The sequence below is a fragment of the Miniopterus schreibersii genome (assembly GCF_964146895.1).
Source record: "Miniopterus schreibersii genome assembly, chromosome: 3".
NCBI lineage: Eukaryota > Metazoa > Chordata > Mammalia > Chiroptera > Miniopteridae > Miniopterus > Miniopterus schreibersii.
In genome coordinates, this window is record NC_138103.1 from 67,289,551 (window position 1) to 67,306,485 (window position 16,935).

The window sequence follows — 16,935 nt, forward strand, 5'->3', positions numbered from 1 at the left end:
AATGGAAGTAACATAAAAGTTGTATGAATGATGATAAAATATTATATATTACTGTAATAAAAAGCACAACTTACGTCTAAATTTAGTTTTAAATGACATCAAGATTTTGAAAACTCTCTAAAAGCCTAAGAAGTTTTCAAATGAAAATATGAAACAATGACAAGGAACTAAAATAAAGTTATGAAAATATGATGTTCATTCAGACTTTTCTAAAAACCATGAACTTTTTAAAGAAACATTTATAGATGAGGGTTTTTCGAGTATCCTGAAATGTGAGAAAGATGGCGCGAAGAAAAATATATTTGGGGATCAACTGCAGATCTGAAGGGCAATTTCTTCAATAGTCATGGCATCTAAAACAAACAGCTCATTTTTACCAGGCATTGCCTTATCTAATGACTTAAATAAAAATCGATAATTTAAAAAGCCCTATACTTCTGCCTAAAGCAAAACAGAAAATAAAGGGAAAGGATTATACCCAAAACGGAAGATTTTTTTTCCTGAAAACAAGAGCTTCCTAAATCTTGTCTTTGTACAAGTGAAAGTAGCAGCAAAAGTGACTCCTCTTTTACAATACTGTCAGTGGTTTCTTCCTTTTTCATGGTACAGTTGGAAAAAGTAAATAAAAACTTTAAAAATTAGATACTTTTCTCTAAAGTTAGAAAAAAATAAAACATGAAAATAAAAAATATTCCACAAAGGTTGGTTACTTTGCTAAAAATATATATGATTAATGATAATCAGCATTTTCTAAAAATGTACTATATGCCAGGCATGTACTAAATGCTTAAGAAGTATTCTCTCATTTATTCTTCATGATTACTCACAAATTTAGATATTATCCCAATAAAGTATATATAGTAGTAAAATATATGTGCCCTACTGTTTTCTAACCTTGTTATTTCTGTTAAGACCATGATCTTTCAAATTGTTGTTCCCCATACGTGATGTCAATTTCTTCTGACTGCTTTCAAGTTTTTATCTAATCTTTGTTTTTCCACAGTCTGACCATGACGTGCCTAGGCACATCCTCTCCTTCAAAGGACAGAGCTAGACCAGGTTCCTGTATTCTCTGTGAACACTTGACTCCTGCTTCCTCTTCACCAGTCCTTTTAAAGGTCTGAAGGTTTTGTCTGTCCCTGACATGCAGCAGGGCTGCCTTCCTCATCCCCTCCTACCCTCATGTTGCATATATTTTAACGTTTTTCTATTTTTCCAAAATACCCCCAAATAAGGAAGAAAATGAAAGCTTTCCAAGGCTTCAAAAATTCCCAATTCCTTTTTCAAGAATATGGCCTAAAAAAGCTGTTTAAATTATGTACCTCTTTTAACTTCTATGTGCAATATCAAGCACTATACTAATCTTAATCACAAAGTTTGGGTTCTCATTCCATAAAAAACTAGCAACAATCCCTAGAAAGCAGCAGAGGTCTTTTTGAAGAAGGCCTTTGTCTCTGAAGTTCACCAGTATTTCTTTACCTGCACATACCTTTTCACATCTGCTTGGGGGCTAAAGTAAATATTACTACATGTCAGTCACTGATCCTCTTGACTTCAGTTGGTTTTGGATGATTATCTCACATTGTGATTTATAAAGTACGGTTCTAATGCTTGCAATAGTGGGATCTACACGATAGCCATGCTTTTCTTATTTAAAAAAATTAAAAATTGTTATTTTAGGTATTTCTAACAAAAATGGCCTATTCAGATGTCCCAACGGGCAAATTATTATATACTTTATACATGAATTTTATTCATCATTTTTTTTATCTTTTTAAAAAATATATCTTTATTGATTTCAGAGAGAGGGAGAGATAGAAACATGTTTGGTTTTTTTTGTTTTTTTTAAATCAAAGTTACATATTGAATTTAATAATAAAAAACAGAGATTAATAACTCTTACTTATAGTTATAGCCATAACCATAAAAATATTGCCTGGTTTAAATAACTTATTCTGTACATATTCGAGCAAACTGATGAGAAAATTTAAGAACGATATAAACCAGAGGCAGTCCCACTGCTTCTTGGAGTGTTTTTCACTCCTCAGACATCATTTTTGAGAAACATGTTTTTTTATCTTTATTGTTGAGAGTATTACAGATGTCCCCCTTTATTTTCCCTCATTGCCCCCCTCCGCCCAGTTCCCACCTCCCTCACCACAGGCCTTCTCCACTCTATTGTCTGTGTCTGCAGACAATGCATATAAGTTCTTTGGTTAATCTCTTCCACCACTCCAACCCCCGACCTCCTTCCCTCTGAGATTCATCAGTCTGTTCCATGTCTCTGGTTCTATTTTATTTATCAGTTTATTTTGTTCATTAGATTCCACATATAAGTGAGATCACGTAATATTTGTCTCTCTCTGTCTTATTTCACTTAGCATAATAATCTCCAGGTCCCTCCATGTTGTCTCAAAGGGTAATAGATCCCTTTTTACAGCTGCATAATGCTCCCTGGTGTAAATGTACCACAGCTTTTTTACCCACTCATCTGCTGATGGGCACTTGAGCTGTTTCCAGATCTTGGCTATTGTAAATAATGCTGCTATGAACATAGAAGTGCATATATTCTTTCTGGTTGGTGTTTCGTGATTCTTAGGATATATTCCAAGAAGTGGGATCACTGGGTCAAATGGCAGTTCCATTTTTGATTTTTTGAGGAAACACCACACTGTTTTCCATAGTAGCTGCACCAGTCTGCATTCCCACCAGCAGTGTACTAGGGTTCCTTTTTCTCTACATAATGGCCAGCACTTGCTGTTTGTTGATTTGACGGTAGCCATTCTGGTGGTACTTCACTGTTATCTTAATTTGCATCTCTCTGATGATTAGCAATCTTGAGTATTTTTTCATGTCTTTGGCCATTTGCATGTCCTCTTTGTTGAAGTATCTATTCAGGTCCTCTGCCCATTTTTTTAGTTGGATTGTCTGTCTTCCTTTTGTTGAGTTGTATGAGTACGTTATGTATTTTTGAAATTACCCCCTTATCAGATGTGTCACTGGTAAATACGTTCTCTCATACAGTGAGTTCCCTTTTCATTTTGATGCTGGTTTCTTTTCCTGTACAGGAGCTTTTTACTTTGATGTAGTCCCATTTGTGTATTTTTTCCTTTGTTTCTCTTGCTCTAGGCAATGTACCAGTGAAAACTCTGCTAAGTGAGATGTCTGAGATTTTGTTGCCTACATTTTCTTCTATATACATCTATTTTTTAATGCAAAAGTTTCACCGGATTAAGCAAAGATAAATGAACTAGTAATTAATAAATTGTGCTTTGATCTTCAAGATAAGTTTCTTATTTGATCAAATTATTATTTTGAAATGAATTCCAATGGCTAACCCTTTCACCTGAGATAGAAGGAAATACAAACTAGTTCAGGTTTGGCTATGGAATAAAATTAAGAAATGTAGTTTACATTAACCTCTGGTGTACCACAAGGATCTATTAGACCCAATTTTAGTTTTTGAGTTTCTTTGAGCAACTTCATTTGTAAGCATTAATGTTTCATATTTTATTTTTTCTTAGAAATCTTGCAAATAACAAAAGAAAACCCAATTTATTCATTTTTTTAACAGAATAAAATTCATTCCATCTTGCAAAATTTCTGTATGGATCTATTTTATCATCCTAGGAATTATGTAATCATTACTCATCAATTATTTTTAAGAGTTAAGCTAAAAGACAGAATAATAAAATGAAATAACAGATGATCTAGTAGCAAAATAAATCATCACTATTACATCACCCTTCAGTTTTCTTACTGTGTTTGCCCACAGTATCATATCTTTGAAAGAAAGTGTAAGAGAAGTATAGAGAAACCATTTTTGCAGGCACTTTTTGGTTGTTGTTGTTGTTGTTAAACATAGTTGAGAGTTCTGAATTTTTCATACCAGCAAAGAGAAGAAAATCGACAGAAGAATTTCATATTATTAGACAAATTAGATGATTGCAAAAACTATAATGATGGTGAAACTGACCATATAAGCCAAATCTCAGACTATGAATTTTCAGATAATTCAAATATATTTTCTGACACTCAAGAATCAATGAGTAGCCCGACCTGAGTGGCTCAGTGGTTGAGTGTCGACCTATGATTAAGGAGATCGCGGCTTGATTCCCAGTCAGGGAACAAGCCCAGATTGCAGGCTCAATCCCCAGTAGGGAGCATGCAGGAGGCAGCCGATCAATGACTCTCTCATCACTGATGTTTCGATCTCTCTCCCTTTCCCTTCCTCTCTCTGAAATCAATAAAAACATTAAAAATTTTAAAAAAGAATGGTGTGGTTCAGTGGTTGAGCATCGACGTATGAACCAGGAGGTCACTGGTTCAATTCCTGGTCAAGGCACATGCCCAGGTTGCTGACTCAATCCCCAGGAGGGGGCATGCAGGAGGCAGCCCATCGATGTTTCTCTCTATCTCTCTACCCCCTCCTTTTCTCTTTCTAGAATCAATAAAAAAAAATTTTTTTAAAAACAGAATCAATGAATAAACACTGCATTTTTAAGAAAAGAAAGCAAATATGGCATTTCCCATCCAATTAGTCATTCAACAGGAAGAACTTCATCACAGAGTACTTTGCAACAACTTGGAACACCCCGTTTTGCTAACAGGATGTATGACAGTGTTCTTTCATCCTTTGTGATATTTGTGCACTAAAGGTTACTTAAAACAGTTTGTAAGTAAGCAAATGTTTATGTAGATGTATATACAAAGGAATACGAAGGGAATAGGTGATGTAGAAATGTAGAAAACTTCATTGGATTTATAATTCCAACTGGTGTTTGTAAATATAAAAATAAAAATGTTTTGTAATTACAGAGGAAGAAAATGGTTGCCTTCTCTTGAACAGGTTATGTCAAAGTTTTCAATGTTATTGCATTTTGACAACATAAGTGCAAGACAAACAGCCATAAGTAATGATAAGCTAGATTAAAGAGGCATATTAAATCTGGAGCCTTTAGTTTTAGGATCACGTATAAAAGTTGATGAGCAGCTAGTTCTTTAAAAGGACATTACCTATTTTAGGGAAATATGGAATAAAATTTAATTTACTGTTTCAATTTTTATTACACTCTCTAATAAAGTAGTTGTTCACTATCCCTTTGTTACTTCTCAAAAATATAAAAATATTAGCGCTAGCTGGTTTGGCTTAGTGGTTAGAGCGTCAGCCTGAAGACTGAAGGGTACAAGATTCGATTTGGCCAAGGGCACATACCTCAGTTGCAGGCTCCATCCCTGGCCATGGCCTAGTGTGGGAGGCAACCAGTCGATGTGTCTCTTACATAGATTTCTCTCTCTCCCTTCCACTCTCTCTGAAAAACAATGGAAAAAATATCCTCAGGTGAGGATTATATATATATATATACACACACACATTTAACTTCTTTGATCCCCAGCAGGGGGCATGCAGGAGGCAGCCGATCAATGACTCATCACTGATGTTTCTCTCTCTCTCCCTCTCCTTCCCTCTCTCTGAAATCAATAAAAATATATTTAAAACAAACAAAACATAATTACTGCCCTGGCCGGGTAACTCAGATGACTGGAGCGTTGTCCAGTACACCAAAAGGTTTTGTGTTTGATCCCCAGTCAGGACATGTACGGGAGGCAACTGATCAATGTTTCTCTCTCACATCTATGTTTCTCTCTCTCTCCCCTTTCCTCCCTCTCTAAAATCAATAAAAACATATCCTTGGGTGAGGATTAAAAACAAACAAACAAAAAATAATTCCTTTATCAACATTAGACAAAAGGAAAACTGCAAAAGGCTCCAGAAATCACTTAAATTATTAATGGGTAATTAGAACATAGATTTGCTAGCACACATATTATGATGGTTACCAAAAATAAAACTGTAAACTGGCTACATAATAAGCTATTATTGCAGCTTAAAAATGTATGTGGATGAATTTTCTTTTAGGAAAATTGTCAAACTAAAGAAAAACTATGCAACATACTAGAATGTAATCTGGCACTAACAGATGCTCAAATGTTTTAGGATATCATTTTAGGATAGTTTGGGTTTTTTAGTCTAAAATCAATTTTATATGTATTAAAAGTACATACTATAAGCCTCTGAAGTTCAAAAGACTGGATTCAACTATTCACTAACTAACGGCAACTTATTTAACTTCTTTGAACCTTTATTTCTTTATACTCAAAATAAGGATACTGCCTATCCTCCAGGATTTGTGTGAAGAGTGAACACCAAATGTAAGAAACCTAAAACAATATTTGACATTGGGTAGGTTCTTTTTTCTTACAAAAAGCTATGATGGAAACTGGTTCTTCAGTTTCTCATTAATTTTTACCATGCTAGTGATTTTTCTCCTAGGCCTTGTTAATTGCAATTCCTACAGCTTTCCTTCAATCATCAACCAACTATAGCAACGTATCTGTTCTATAACAACATTTTTCAGCTTACTCGACTAAGAGGAGGAGGATCTGAAATTAGAGCAAAAGTGAAACAATGAAAGGGCTATAAAGAAAAAGAGGAAGCAAGACACATTTATCAAATAACTATCATAAGAGTCCACTAATACTTAAAAAAACTACACTGCTTTATACAGTATGACTTTAACGTATTAACAAAATAATTTCTCAATGTATCAGCAGAAGTTAAAAGAGATTCAAAAACTTGGGGGAAAAATGAAAAGAAAATGCATACATGCAGAGTGGACACTGATATCACTGTTCATCTATCATAGATGTATACTGTGTACTGTTTAAAGGAGTTTTTACCCTTAGAGTGAAACCTAAGAAACACTTACCCCTGACAAGTTTTTACCCCATGAAACCAAATATATATAAATAAAAGATAATGGAATACAATTTCAATTTTATTCAACAGTAAGAAAGAATATTTCTGCTTGGAACACACCTAGCTTGGCTTTCCTCTACAGAGCAGGAAACAGAATAAAAGGGTAGCCTACATGCTCTTTGAAATTCTTTTTCTGAAACCACTGTCTTATTGCCAAATGTTAGAACTTTCTGTGGGATATAATATATTCCTAAGTAACTATATGCAGTGCATTAAGGTATAAATTGTCCTTGGAGAGTTAAATGGTAAAAATCAACACACAAGGGAGTCTAAGATATATATGCAAAGTCACCTTATGGATTAAGTAACAGAATAAGACCTAGCAGGATGAGCATAATACAATAATAATAACTAATAGTAATTAAAGAGTCTCTAGATCTAAAAAGAGTGTTGGTGATTAGAAACAACAAAGAAAAAGCAAGCAAGCAATATTGGCCATGCCTACTTAAATACCCATCTCCATAAAATGGATAACCTAAATTAATGTCACTAACCATTTAAAATCATAATTATTCCCCTTGGAGGAAAATAAAAACATGAGGCCAGGATGTAGGAAATCAAGTCTAGATTTGAGACCAGAATATAAACACAAATCACAGGGCCTGGAAAAATGGTAAGAATATTAGGGGTACTTGGAAACTGAGGTGGGAAACAGGATTGAAGTCAGAATTATTACCAGGCATAACATTAGCTTCTCTTCTCTATCACTGTGAGTCAAGTAAAACAGGACGTATGGTATGTTATGAAGGTTCCATTATAGCTTATTTTTCTCCCAGCTTCTATTTCTTACCTGTTCCTTCCTCTACTGTTCCATCACTGCTGCCAACTATTGCTATGGTAGAGGAGGAATAGAAGAGGGAAAACAGTCACAGGCAATAGTAAGACACAATACATATAAACAATAGTAATGCAGAGAAGGGGAGGAATGAGGCGATAGAAAATTGCACAGTTCCTCCTGAGCTGTTAAATTTAAAATGCAGTTTATACAATGGTATAAATAGTATCTCTGTCTCTCTCCACATATATGTTTATATTTTGAAAATCATAAATAGTGCTCTCAGGGGAAAAATGAGAAAACAATTAAAAATGAAAAGTACCATATTTCATTGCTTCAAGGACACACATTTTTTCATTTTTTTTTTTTAAATCCTCACCCAAGGATATGTTTTTATTGATTTTTAGACAGAGAGAGAAAGAGAGAGAGAGAAACATTGATGTGAGAGAGAAAACATCATTTGGTTGCCTCCCGTATGCACCCCTGACAGGGATCCAACCCGCAATCCAGGTATGTGCCAACCCGAAATTGAACCTGCAACCTTTTTGGTGTATGGGACAAAGCTCCAACCAACTGAGCCAACCAGCCAGAGTTTTTTACATTTTAACATCTCTAAAATTAGGATGCCTCATATAATTCTTGTCAGTAAGGTAGCAGTTGTGCATAATTATCATTACCTATGCATCAAAACATGAAGAATAGGTGTCAGCAGCTTGGGGAAAAATCTCTGAAGACAATGATGGGGTAGTTTTAAGAAATGCTGCAATCATCAGTTCTCTTGATCATGAAGACAAAAATGTATGGATACACAGGGACATTAACAACTTGAAATTGAAAATTAATTTAGAAGACTGAATGTGAAGAGATTAATCCTTAACTAATTTATATTACTTAAAATTACCTTTTCTTCTACCACAAGGGATACATATACACATGCACACATACACCTATATAGATATTTTTTTATTCATACGAAACAGAATAAAGAAGAAAATTCAAATGGCCCATAATTTCACCATCCAGATAATTATTCGAGACATTAAAATAGGGCCAAAAAAAAAATCAGCTGTATTATTCACGTGCTGTACTTTGCTCATTTGTCCTCTAGTTTTTATATTGTTGCTATTCATAGATTACCTCTGTTTCCTAGATTAATACTTCCATTTCTAAGTTTGCAAAATCATGTTTATGTAAATCCCCAACTTTTAACTGGTTGTTTCGGTTTGGAAACACAGTATAAGGAACAGTTAAATTCCCAGGTTAGCTAAATAGGACTAATTTAACTCAAAATGCACCTTTAACATAATAACTACTGTGGAAATATAGAACCTATAAGCTCTGTTATGGACTAAATTATGTTCCCCCACAATTCCTATTTGAAGTCCTAACTCCGTATGTGATTGTATTTACAGATAGGACCTATAAAGAGGTAATTAAAGATAAGTGAAGTCATAAGAGTGGGGCCCTAACCAAGGTGTTCTTATAAGAGGAAGAAGAAAGGCCAAAGACACCCAGCCTGTGGTATTTTGTACGGCACCCTGAGATGACTAATAAAGGCTCTTTTACAGCATTATTTTTTAAAGATTAGTATTTTGCGTTTCAACTTGGGACATCCTCTTCTGCTATAGTTCTAGCATCAGAAACAAATAAATATTCCCCTTCATTCCTCTACCTGCTGATCAGTAAAACTGCAAACATTCTCAATTCCAAGACCTCTGGGTGTTTTTTGTTTGGTTGGTTGTTTTTTTGTGTGTGTTTTTCTGTATCTTGGCAGTGAGAGCGGAGGGCCAGGATGTAGGCTTTAGAATTGGTGCTCAGTGAAGAAAAAAGCTGAGAGAATGAGGTGAGGTGGAAGATAGGGAGACAGAAGAGGAACTGAAGAATTCTAGTGGGCCCTAGCTGGTGTGGCTCAGTTGGCTGAGCGACACCAGAGTTGTCCCATGCACTAAGAGGTTGCTGGTTCGATTCCTGGCCAGGGCATATGGCCAGGTTGTGGGCTCAGTCCCTGGTGGGGGGCGTGCAAGAGGCCGCCCATTGATATTTCTTTCTAATCGATATTTCTAACTCTCTCCCCGTCCCTCTGTCTCCAGAATCAATAAAAACATATGTAAAAAAAAAAAAAGAATTCTGGTAGGATGGGAATAAACACTAGAATCAGGATATTTGGGCTCAAAGTCCTCAAACTGCAACTATGCTCTTTATTAGCTGTATGACCTTCAAAAAGTTATTTAACTTCTCTCTGGATCAGTTTCTTCATGTGAAATATCAGAAATAGAAATAATAAATTCTACATTGGGGTTAAATTAGCATAAATAAATGACATTCAAAATCATTAGCTGAATTAAGAGCATAGTTGCTCTGATATACTAATCTATAGGATATATTATTTACATAATTACTTCCCTTTTAGCGGTATTCTGAAGCGAAGAAAAGGGTATGATCTCGGAAATCATATAGATCTGTATTCAAATACTAATTCTGCATGTAAAAGCTATATGTAAGTTAGCTTTCCTGAGCTTCAGTTTCATTATCCTTAAAATGAGGCCAACAATGTTCACCTTATATGGTTTGTAAGGAATAAGTGAGATCAGGTGTATAAAGTGCCTGACCAAAGCTAAGAATACCATAAAGATTTTCTTTTTTTCACAAATTAAGTGCATTCTCAATCCAAATCCCCATAGAATTTTTCACGCAGTTTGACAAGCTGTTCTAAAATTAATCTGGACGAGAAGATACACAAAAATATCCAAATGAAAAAGAACATTAGGAGAATTTTGGTATTACATATGTGTATGTATGTGAAATAATTAAATCGGCATGGTACTAGCATACATACAGACAAATAGATCAGTGGAAAGGAATGGAGTCCAGCTCAGCAATTCCACTTCTGGATATTTATCAGAAAAAACTCAAACACTAACTTGAAAAGATATATGCATCCATATGTTCAATGCAGCATTATTTACAAGAGCCAAGATTTGAAAGCAACCTAAGTGTCCAACAAGAGATGAATGGATAAAGAAGTGGTACATATATATACACACACCATGGAATATTACTCAGCCATAAAAAGAATGAAATCTTGCTTTCTGCAACATGGATGAACCTAGAGGGTATTAAGTAAGTGAAATAAGTGAGACAGAGAAAGACAAATACCAAATAATTTCACTTACATGTGGAATTAAAAAATAAATGAATAAATGAACAAAACAGAAACAAATTCAAAGATATAGAGAATATTTTGATAGTTGCCATATGAGAGTGGGGCTGGAGGGATGGATAGAAAAGGGGAAGGAATTAAGAAGTACAAATTGGTCATAGAATATATACCATAGGAAATACAGTCAATAATATTGTAATAACTATGCATGGTGTCAGATGGATACTAGATTTATCAGGGTGATCACTTCGTAAGTTATATAGACGTCTAATCACCTGAAACTAATATTGTATGTCAACTGTAACTGAAAAACAAAAAATTATTTTAAAAAAGAATGGAGTCAAGAAACAGACCTATAAGTATATGGGGATTTTGCATATCACACAGATATAAGGAGTAAGAATAGCCTATTCAGTAAAGTGTTGGGCCAAGTGGCTGTCCTAAAAAACAATTAAATTCCTACCTCAAACTCTAATGTGGTATTCTATTCTAATCAGCATACAAAACTCCTTCTTAAACTAAAAGACAATTTAAATAGTCTTATAAATATAAAAAAGATTGTGGCAAAATCTTTTAAAAAAGGCAATTTCTTGACACCAATTGAGGTTGGCAGTGAAAGAGACAGCAGTGCAATTTTGAAATAAAGCCTTTAGGCACCTGTTGTGTGTTTTTTTTTTTAAAAAGGCAATTTCTCTCATATAATACTAAATAAAATGAAACAAATGAAACAATTTCCTGTTAAGTGGGCACCTTAGTGATGTATGTGCTTGTAGTTACAACCACACACAACTTAGGAATGCATAAAATACAACAGAAATTTCAATTAAAAAATAAACATATACTATGCTCCCATGATTCTAAATTGCATTATGAAGTGAATTTCTCAACAATTCACAATATTTTGTGACTAATTACATTTTATTCATTTATTTATTTTAAATGGTTTTATTGACTTGAGAGAGAGGAATAGAGAGGGACGGAAAGACAGAAACATCAATGATGAGAGAGAGTCATTGATCGGCTGCCTCCTGCACACTCACTACTGAGGATAGAGCCCGCAACCCCGGCATGTGCCATGATGGGGATTCGAACCCCGATCTCCTGGATCATAGGTTGATGCTCAACCACTGAGCCACGCTGGCCAGGCGTGACTAATTACATTTTAAAATGTAATTTTAAAATTAGAGCTTAAGAGAATCAGAAATAGGAAATCTAACTTTATTAGGTAATTGGAAGACAAAGCAAAACTTAATTGCTACAGTATCCAACATTCTAAAGGTATAATTTAGTAATTCAATAAAGAGGAAAAATGTGCTAAATTTTTTTTGGAATGACAACCTTGGGATTATATTTTAATTAACATGTTGACAAAGCGTATCTTCAAAAGCTTTATCTCAAGATTTTATTCATCTGAATGGCCTTCACATTTATCACTTGGTGTCACAGATTCAACATCTGTAAATGTCAGTCTTGGGAATGGAAGATAGGTACTTCTCAGAGACACTTCCCATTATTTCCTTAAGATCCCAGTTCAGTTGGCCTCTGTCGCTTGCAGTTATTTCTGGCCACTGTGCCTTTTCCACCAGACTCAAAATTTCACTCCTATACTCCCGTCCCAGCAGTAAGCAGGTATTTTTTCTAAGGCTTAATAATGAATTTTATTGTTGGCAATTATTATGAAATTGACAAAACTGTGAAAGTAGCAAATGAGAGGAAAGACCTGGAACTGCAAAGTTAAAGATCTCACGATTAAAGTTATCCTTATAATGTATACAAAAAGACTAGCTAAGATGTTAGATCTTCTTCTGGTCTTCCAACTAATTCAGTTCCAGTCTTAAAACAAAGCTAGCCTCCTAGTGCCTAAATCCCTTAGTATTTATTCAATGAGTACTGCCCTTTTTGATCATTCTTAGACAACCAAGTTTCTACGCCAGCCTTCCCCATCAGAGAACGGTAAGTCGACAGACGTGGTTAACCTGAGTCTCGGGAAGATACTCATTCGCAACTAAGAAAAAACTCCAGGCTGTCACCTCACGTTCTTATTTAATTTGAAAACTCTTAAAGCGTGGTTTATTCTCTGACACCTTCAAACTACTCTCCAAAAATAAAACTGTCCAGTGAGAAGGAACTGAAATGTATTCCTTCAAAAGCGGGAAACGTCAGGTGTCACGTCTAATTTCTACAGAGCGAGATGAAAGACCTTCAAACTCCACAGCGGTAGTTCGGGGGAACCCCCCCGTCGCTGCAGATCGCAAGCCCCTGGCCCCGGGTGAAGGCGCAGGGTCGGGTACACGCTCGCCCAGGAAAGCGGCAGAGCGCTCCCGGGCTTTCGGGCAGCCGCCATGGCCCGCAGAGCCGGCATCCTCGGCGGAGTTATCTCACGTCCCGCCCCCCAAGCCCGGCGGGTTCGTCATAAACACGCTAGACAGAAAAAGAAGAGCGGCTGAGGGACCCCGCACGCGTCCAACGAAGCCCATCCACACCGCCTGACCGTCCCCAAGACAACGAGCTCTTACCGGCGCGCTCACCAGTCGACTCAGGATCGGGACTACAACTCCCAGGGGTCAACGCGGCCGACCGAGCTGGTCCTTCCCAGAATGCAGTACAGCGGCGTCCCCGTCCCTCCTCCTTTCGCTCCTCCTACTTCTCTCCCCGGCGTCACCCCGGAGGGCCCGAGGTAGGGTGCGGGGGGGACCCCAAGCCCTCGGCGTGCCGCGTCAGACGTTGGGAGGGGGAACGGGGCGGGGAGGCGGGGGAGAATGGGAGGGCGCAGAGGAGGGAGGAGGAAAGGGGAGGGCCAAGCAGGAAGATGGCGGCTGGAGCGGAGGTGTGAGTGGACCCGGATCTCTGCAGCTGGATTTTCTCTTCCCTTTTTCCTCTCCTCTTTCTTCTTTTGAGATTGGCATCGAGGGGCCTCAGTCCGGGTGGCGGCGCCGGTCGCAACGCAGGGGTCACGGCGACGGCGGCGGCTGACGGCTGGAAGGGCAGGCTTCCTTCGCCGCTCGTCCTCCTTCCGCGGTCCGCTCGGTGTCAGGCTCGGCGGCGGCGCGTGGGGCGGTCTTCGTCCTACCTCCAGCACCCCGCGGCACTGGAGCGGGCGCTCTTCCCTTCGCCATCTCCCGACATTTCACCCCGGGGACTGGGCGCCTCCTCAGGCGCAGCTCACGGAGCGGGGGCCGGTCTCCTGCTCGTCTGTCGCGCCTCCATGTCGGATAACCAAAGCTGGAACTCGTCAGGCTCGGAGGAGGATCCCGAGACGGAGTTGGGGCCGCCTGTGGAGCGCTGCGGGGTCCTCAGCAAGGTGAGCAACCCGCGGGGCCAAGGGTCCCCTGCCCACACTCACCTGTCGGGAGGCGAGCCACTGAGGGCATGGGGTGGGGCTGGGCGGGGGCACTGGCTGTCCTGGGCCCAGGCTGCGGAATGTGCCAGGCTGCGGGACTGAGTCTGCCGCTGGAGTGCCCGGACTAGGGGTGGAGTGGGAAAGGGGGAGAAGGGGACTTATCTGCCCTGGGGGTCCGCGGCAGTTTGCCGCCGAGGACTGGGGAAAACGTGTCCCTACCCCGGATCCAGTTAGAGAGCAGGATGCGCACCATGACTTGGGACTCAGGGCGGCAGCTGTCCGGGGTATAGGAATCCGGGTTGAGCAACAGCGGCGTCCGAACAACTGGGTACGGGAGCGGTGCAAATCGGATCTCAGGCAGGGTTAGTCCAGAGATGCCAAGCAGAGTAGGTTGGGGGATTCTGGGAACGTGGCTGTTTAAACGGAAGGCTTCGTAACTAGGCTTGGTGCTGAAATCTGAGGTGGGAAACTATGCCAGGTTAGATGTAGGGAGAGATCTCAATGAGGAGGACTTTTGTACTTTTTCCCTCACCCTTTAGCCCTGTTCAGAAAAGAGCTATTGAAGCGACACGTGATAGGTACAGAAATTATTCCTAGTAACTTGGAACATGTTGGAATGAAGACCGACTTTTAGTCCAGGAAGAAAAGCATTATTTAATAAAATATTCTTGCAGTCAGAGGATTAGAGTAAGGAAAAGACACCTTACCTTTCCTGTATTTTTTTAAAACCCCTTTTTCAAAATTTTAGTAAAAGAGAGTCATTTGTAGGACTGAGACTAATTAAAATTGGCGAGGCCCTTTTTTAAGAGAGAAAGTGGGTGCGTGTTCTTTTCTTTTGGTGTAATACACGGAGGGGAGCGGGGTTGGTGTTGTTTGTTTGTTTTTCTTAAAGTTATGAGAAGATCCACACTGCGATTTGTTTTGTTTTTTTACTTCCTTCTCCCTTCCTGTTAAACTTTTATAAATGGCTGGAACTAGCAGTTAACCTGGAGAAGGGGCAGCTGGGGCGAGTCTCTCAACAAGCTGGTCATAAGATACTAGGTCATGTGCAGCTATTAAGAAATCACCCTGCTTCCAGTATACATACTTTGGCTAAGCATTTGGACGTCTTTTGGAATTGTTTCATATTAGGTGTTTATAATGTTTTTAGAAGGCTGGTAGGAAAGGGCCTAAGAAAAGCATGTATATGTCAGAACTAAGGCCTACAAGTGTTAACTCTTATTTGCATAGCAGAAAAAGTATGGTGTATGTGGATATTGTGATCATTATTGGAATTTCCGTGAAAGGTTTTCAGTAAACTGAAGCTCTCTTGCATTTCTATAGATTAACTGTATATTGTAATTTAGGAATCTATTAAAATCATTGTGAAATAGGTATACATCTTCAGATGGAATTATTGTGAAATGGGCTCTTTGCTTCTGAGTGATTTTGGTTGTTTCATTGCTTTTCTCATTAGATGAGAAGCAGACTTTCAAATTAATACTGTGGTAGTGTTAAGTATTTGACAAAACAAGCTGTACTTTTGATCTATTGATCAATTTGGGGGGATTGGAGCGACTGGTGGAATCGCTAGTCCTCTTGAGTATTCATCTTATTCAGAGCAGGGTAATAGGTATACTATATGGAAATGTGGAAAAAGTAGAAGACTGTCTCTTTGATATTTAAATGTGTAGAAATGTAGTATTTGACCACTTCTGTGGCAGGTAAATAACTTCAGTGTTTCTGCATACTTAGATCAACAGGAATATAGGTTTTAGTGTTACTCTTATTAACAGCTATGAAGTTAATGTCTCTGAAATTTAACAAGTTATAGTTATATAAGTTTCCTGGAAGCTTTTTAATGAAGAGTATGTATATTGAATACATGTTTTAAACTTAAAAGTACATATATGTTCTGAGCCCTTTGTATTCACTTGGTAATTTAAACACGAATTAGAACTCAGCATCTGTCCTTTCCCTTTTATTGAGTAATGTAGGTAAGTCCCAGTACTAATTTTATTTGTTTCTTAAACCAGTCCAAAGTTTTTTTTCTTCTATATGGTAATCTAAAATACATGTAAACACCTCTGAAGGTAATTTTCTATAGAATTTATAATTAAGTACGTACGTTCGAAAAATACTGGATAGACAATATTTCTAGGTAGTTCTAGTAAATATCAGGATTAATCATGGTTGGGAAAAACTTCCTGTCTTAGTAGGACATGAGAACCACTAAGCCTAGATAAAATAAATCCCAACCAGCTTCTGAATTCTCATCCTTTGAAGTTTAATTTGTCTTCTATTTTTCCACATACCTAACTGTTGGCTAAAATTCTATCCCTTTTTAGAGTCCATTGCAAATACTATTCTTTCCATGAAGCTTTTTATTTCACCAACCATTCCAGATCTCCTTCCCTTGGGTTCCCATAGCATTTTATTTGTAACGTGCCGCTTATTCTTATTTTAAATGTAGGGTTTTTTTCTCTTTTGAAAATATAGCTTGGGAGCAGAAATCTTTGATTCCTTTGCAGTGTCTAGCATATTGCCTTGTCTCTATTTGTTAAATGGGGAAGAGTAAAGGTACTTTATGAGGGGAGAGAGGGGCAAAAGTCTGCCTTCTAGATATGATAATATTTTAACGTTACTGAGTAAAAAGGTCCTGAGGCTTATGTACTTTATTGGGTCCTCTGTAAGGAAATGATATAAAATTGTGGACACAAAATACCTGGGGCCCCTTCTGTCACTTTGAAAGAGGTCTGTTCTAGGGAGCTGCACTGATGAAGCTTCATTAGCTATGCGTAACTGCCTCCAACTCAGAAAGTACTATGTGCTTGGCAGTGTTCTGAGTTTCTTCTTATTTT

General features: G+C 37.9%; 2 protein-coding genes across 5 annotated transcripts in view; one reads left to right on the top strand and one right to left on the bottom strand.

Annotated features, from left to right (window-relative positions):
- Positions 1-13,546, bottom strand: part of POLK (DNA polymerase kappa) — a 61,958-nt gene extending 48,412 nt beyond the window's left edge. For all 3 annotated transcript variants that reach the window (XM_081131802.1, XM_081131801.1, XM_081131800.1), the window contains exon 1: positions 13,272-13,546. The gene's annotated coding sequence lies outside the window, so the exon portion shown is untranslated. The remainder of the gene's footprint in view (positions 1-13,271) is intronic.
- Positions 13,527-16,935, top strand: part of CERT1 (ceramide transporter 1) — a 91,247-nt gene continuing 87,838 nt past the window's right edge. The window contains exon 1 of one of the 2 annotated variants that reach the window (XM_081131803.1): positions 13,527-14,056. In XM_081131803.1, the coding sequence (XP_080987929.1) occupies positions 13,961-14,056 (96 nt within the window). In that variant the 5' untranslated portion in view covers positions 13,527-13,960. The remainder of the gene's footprint in view (positions 14,057-16,935) is intronic. The other variant, XM_081131804.1, reaches the window with a different exon arrangement.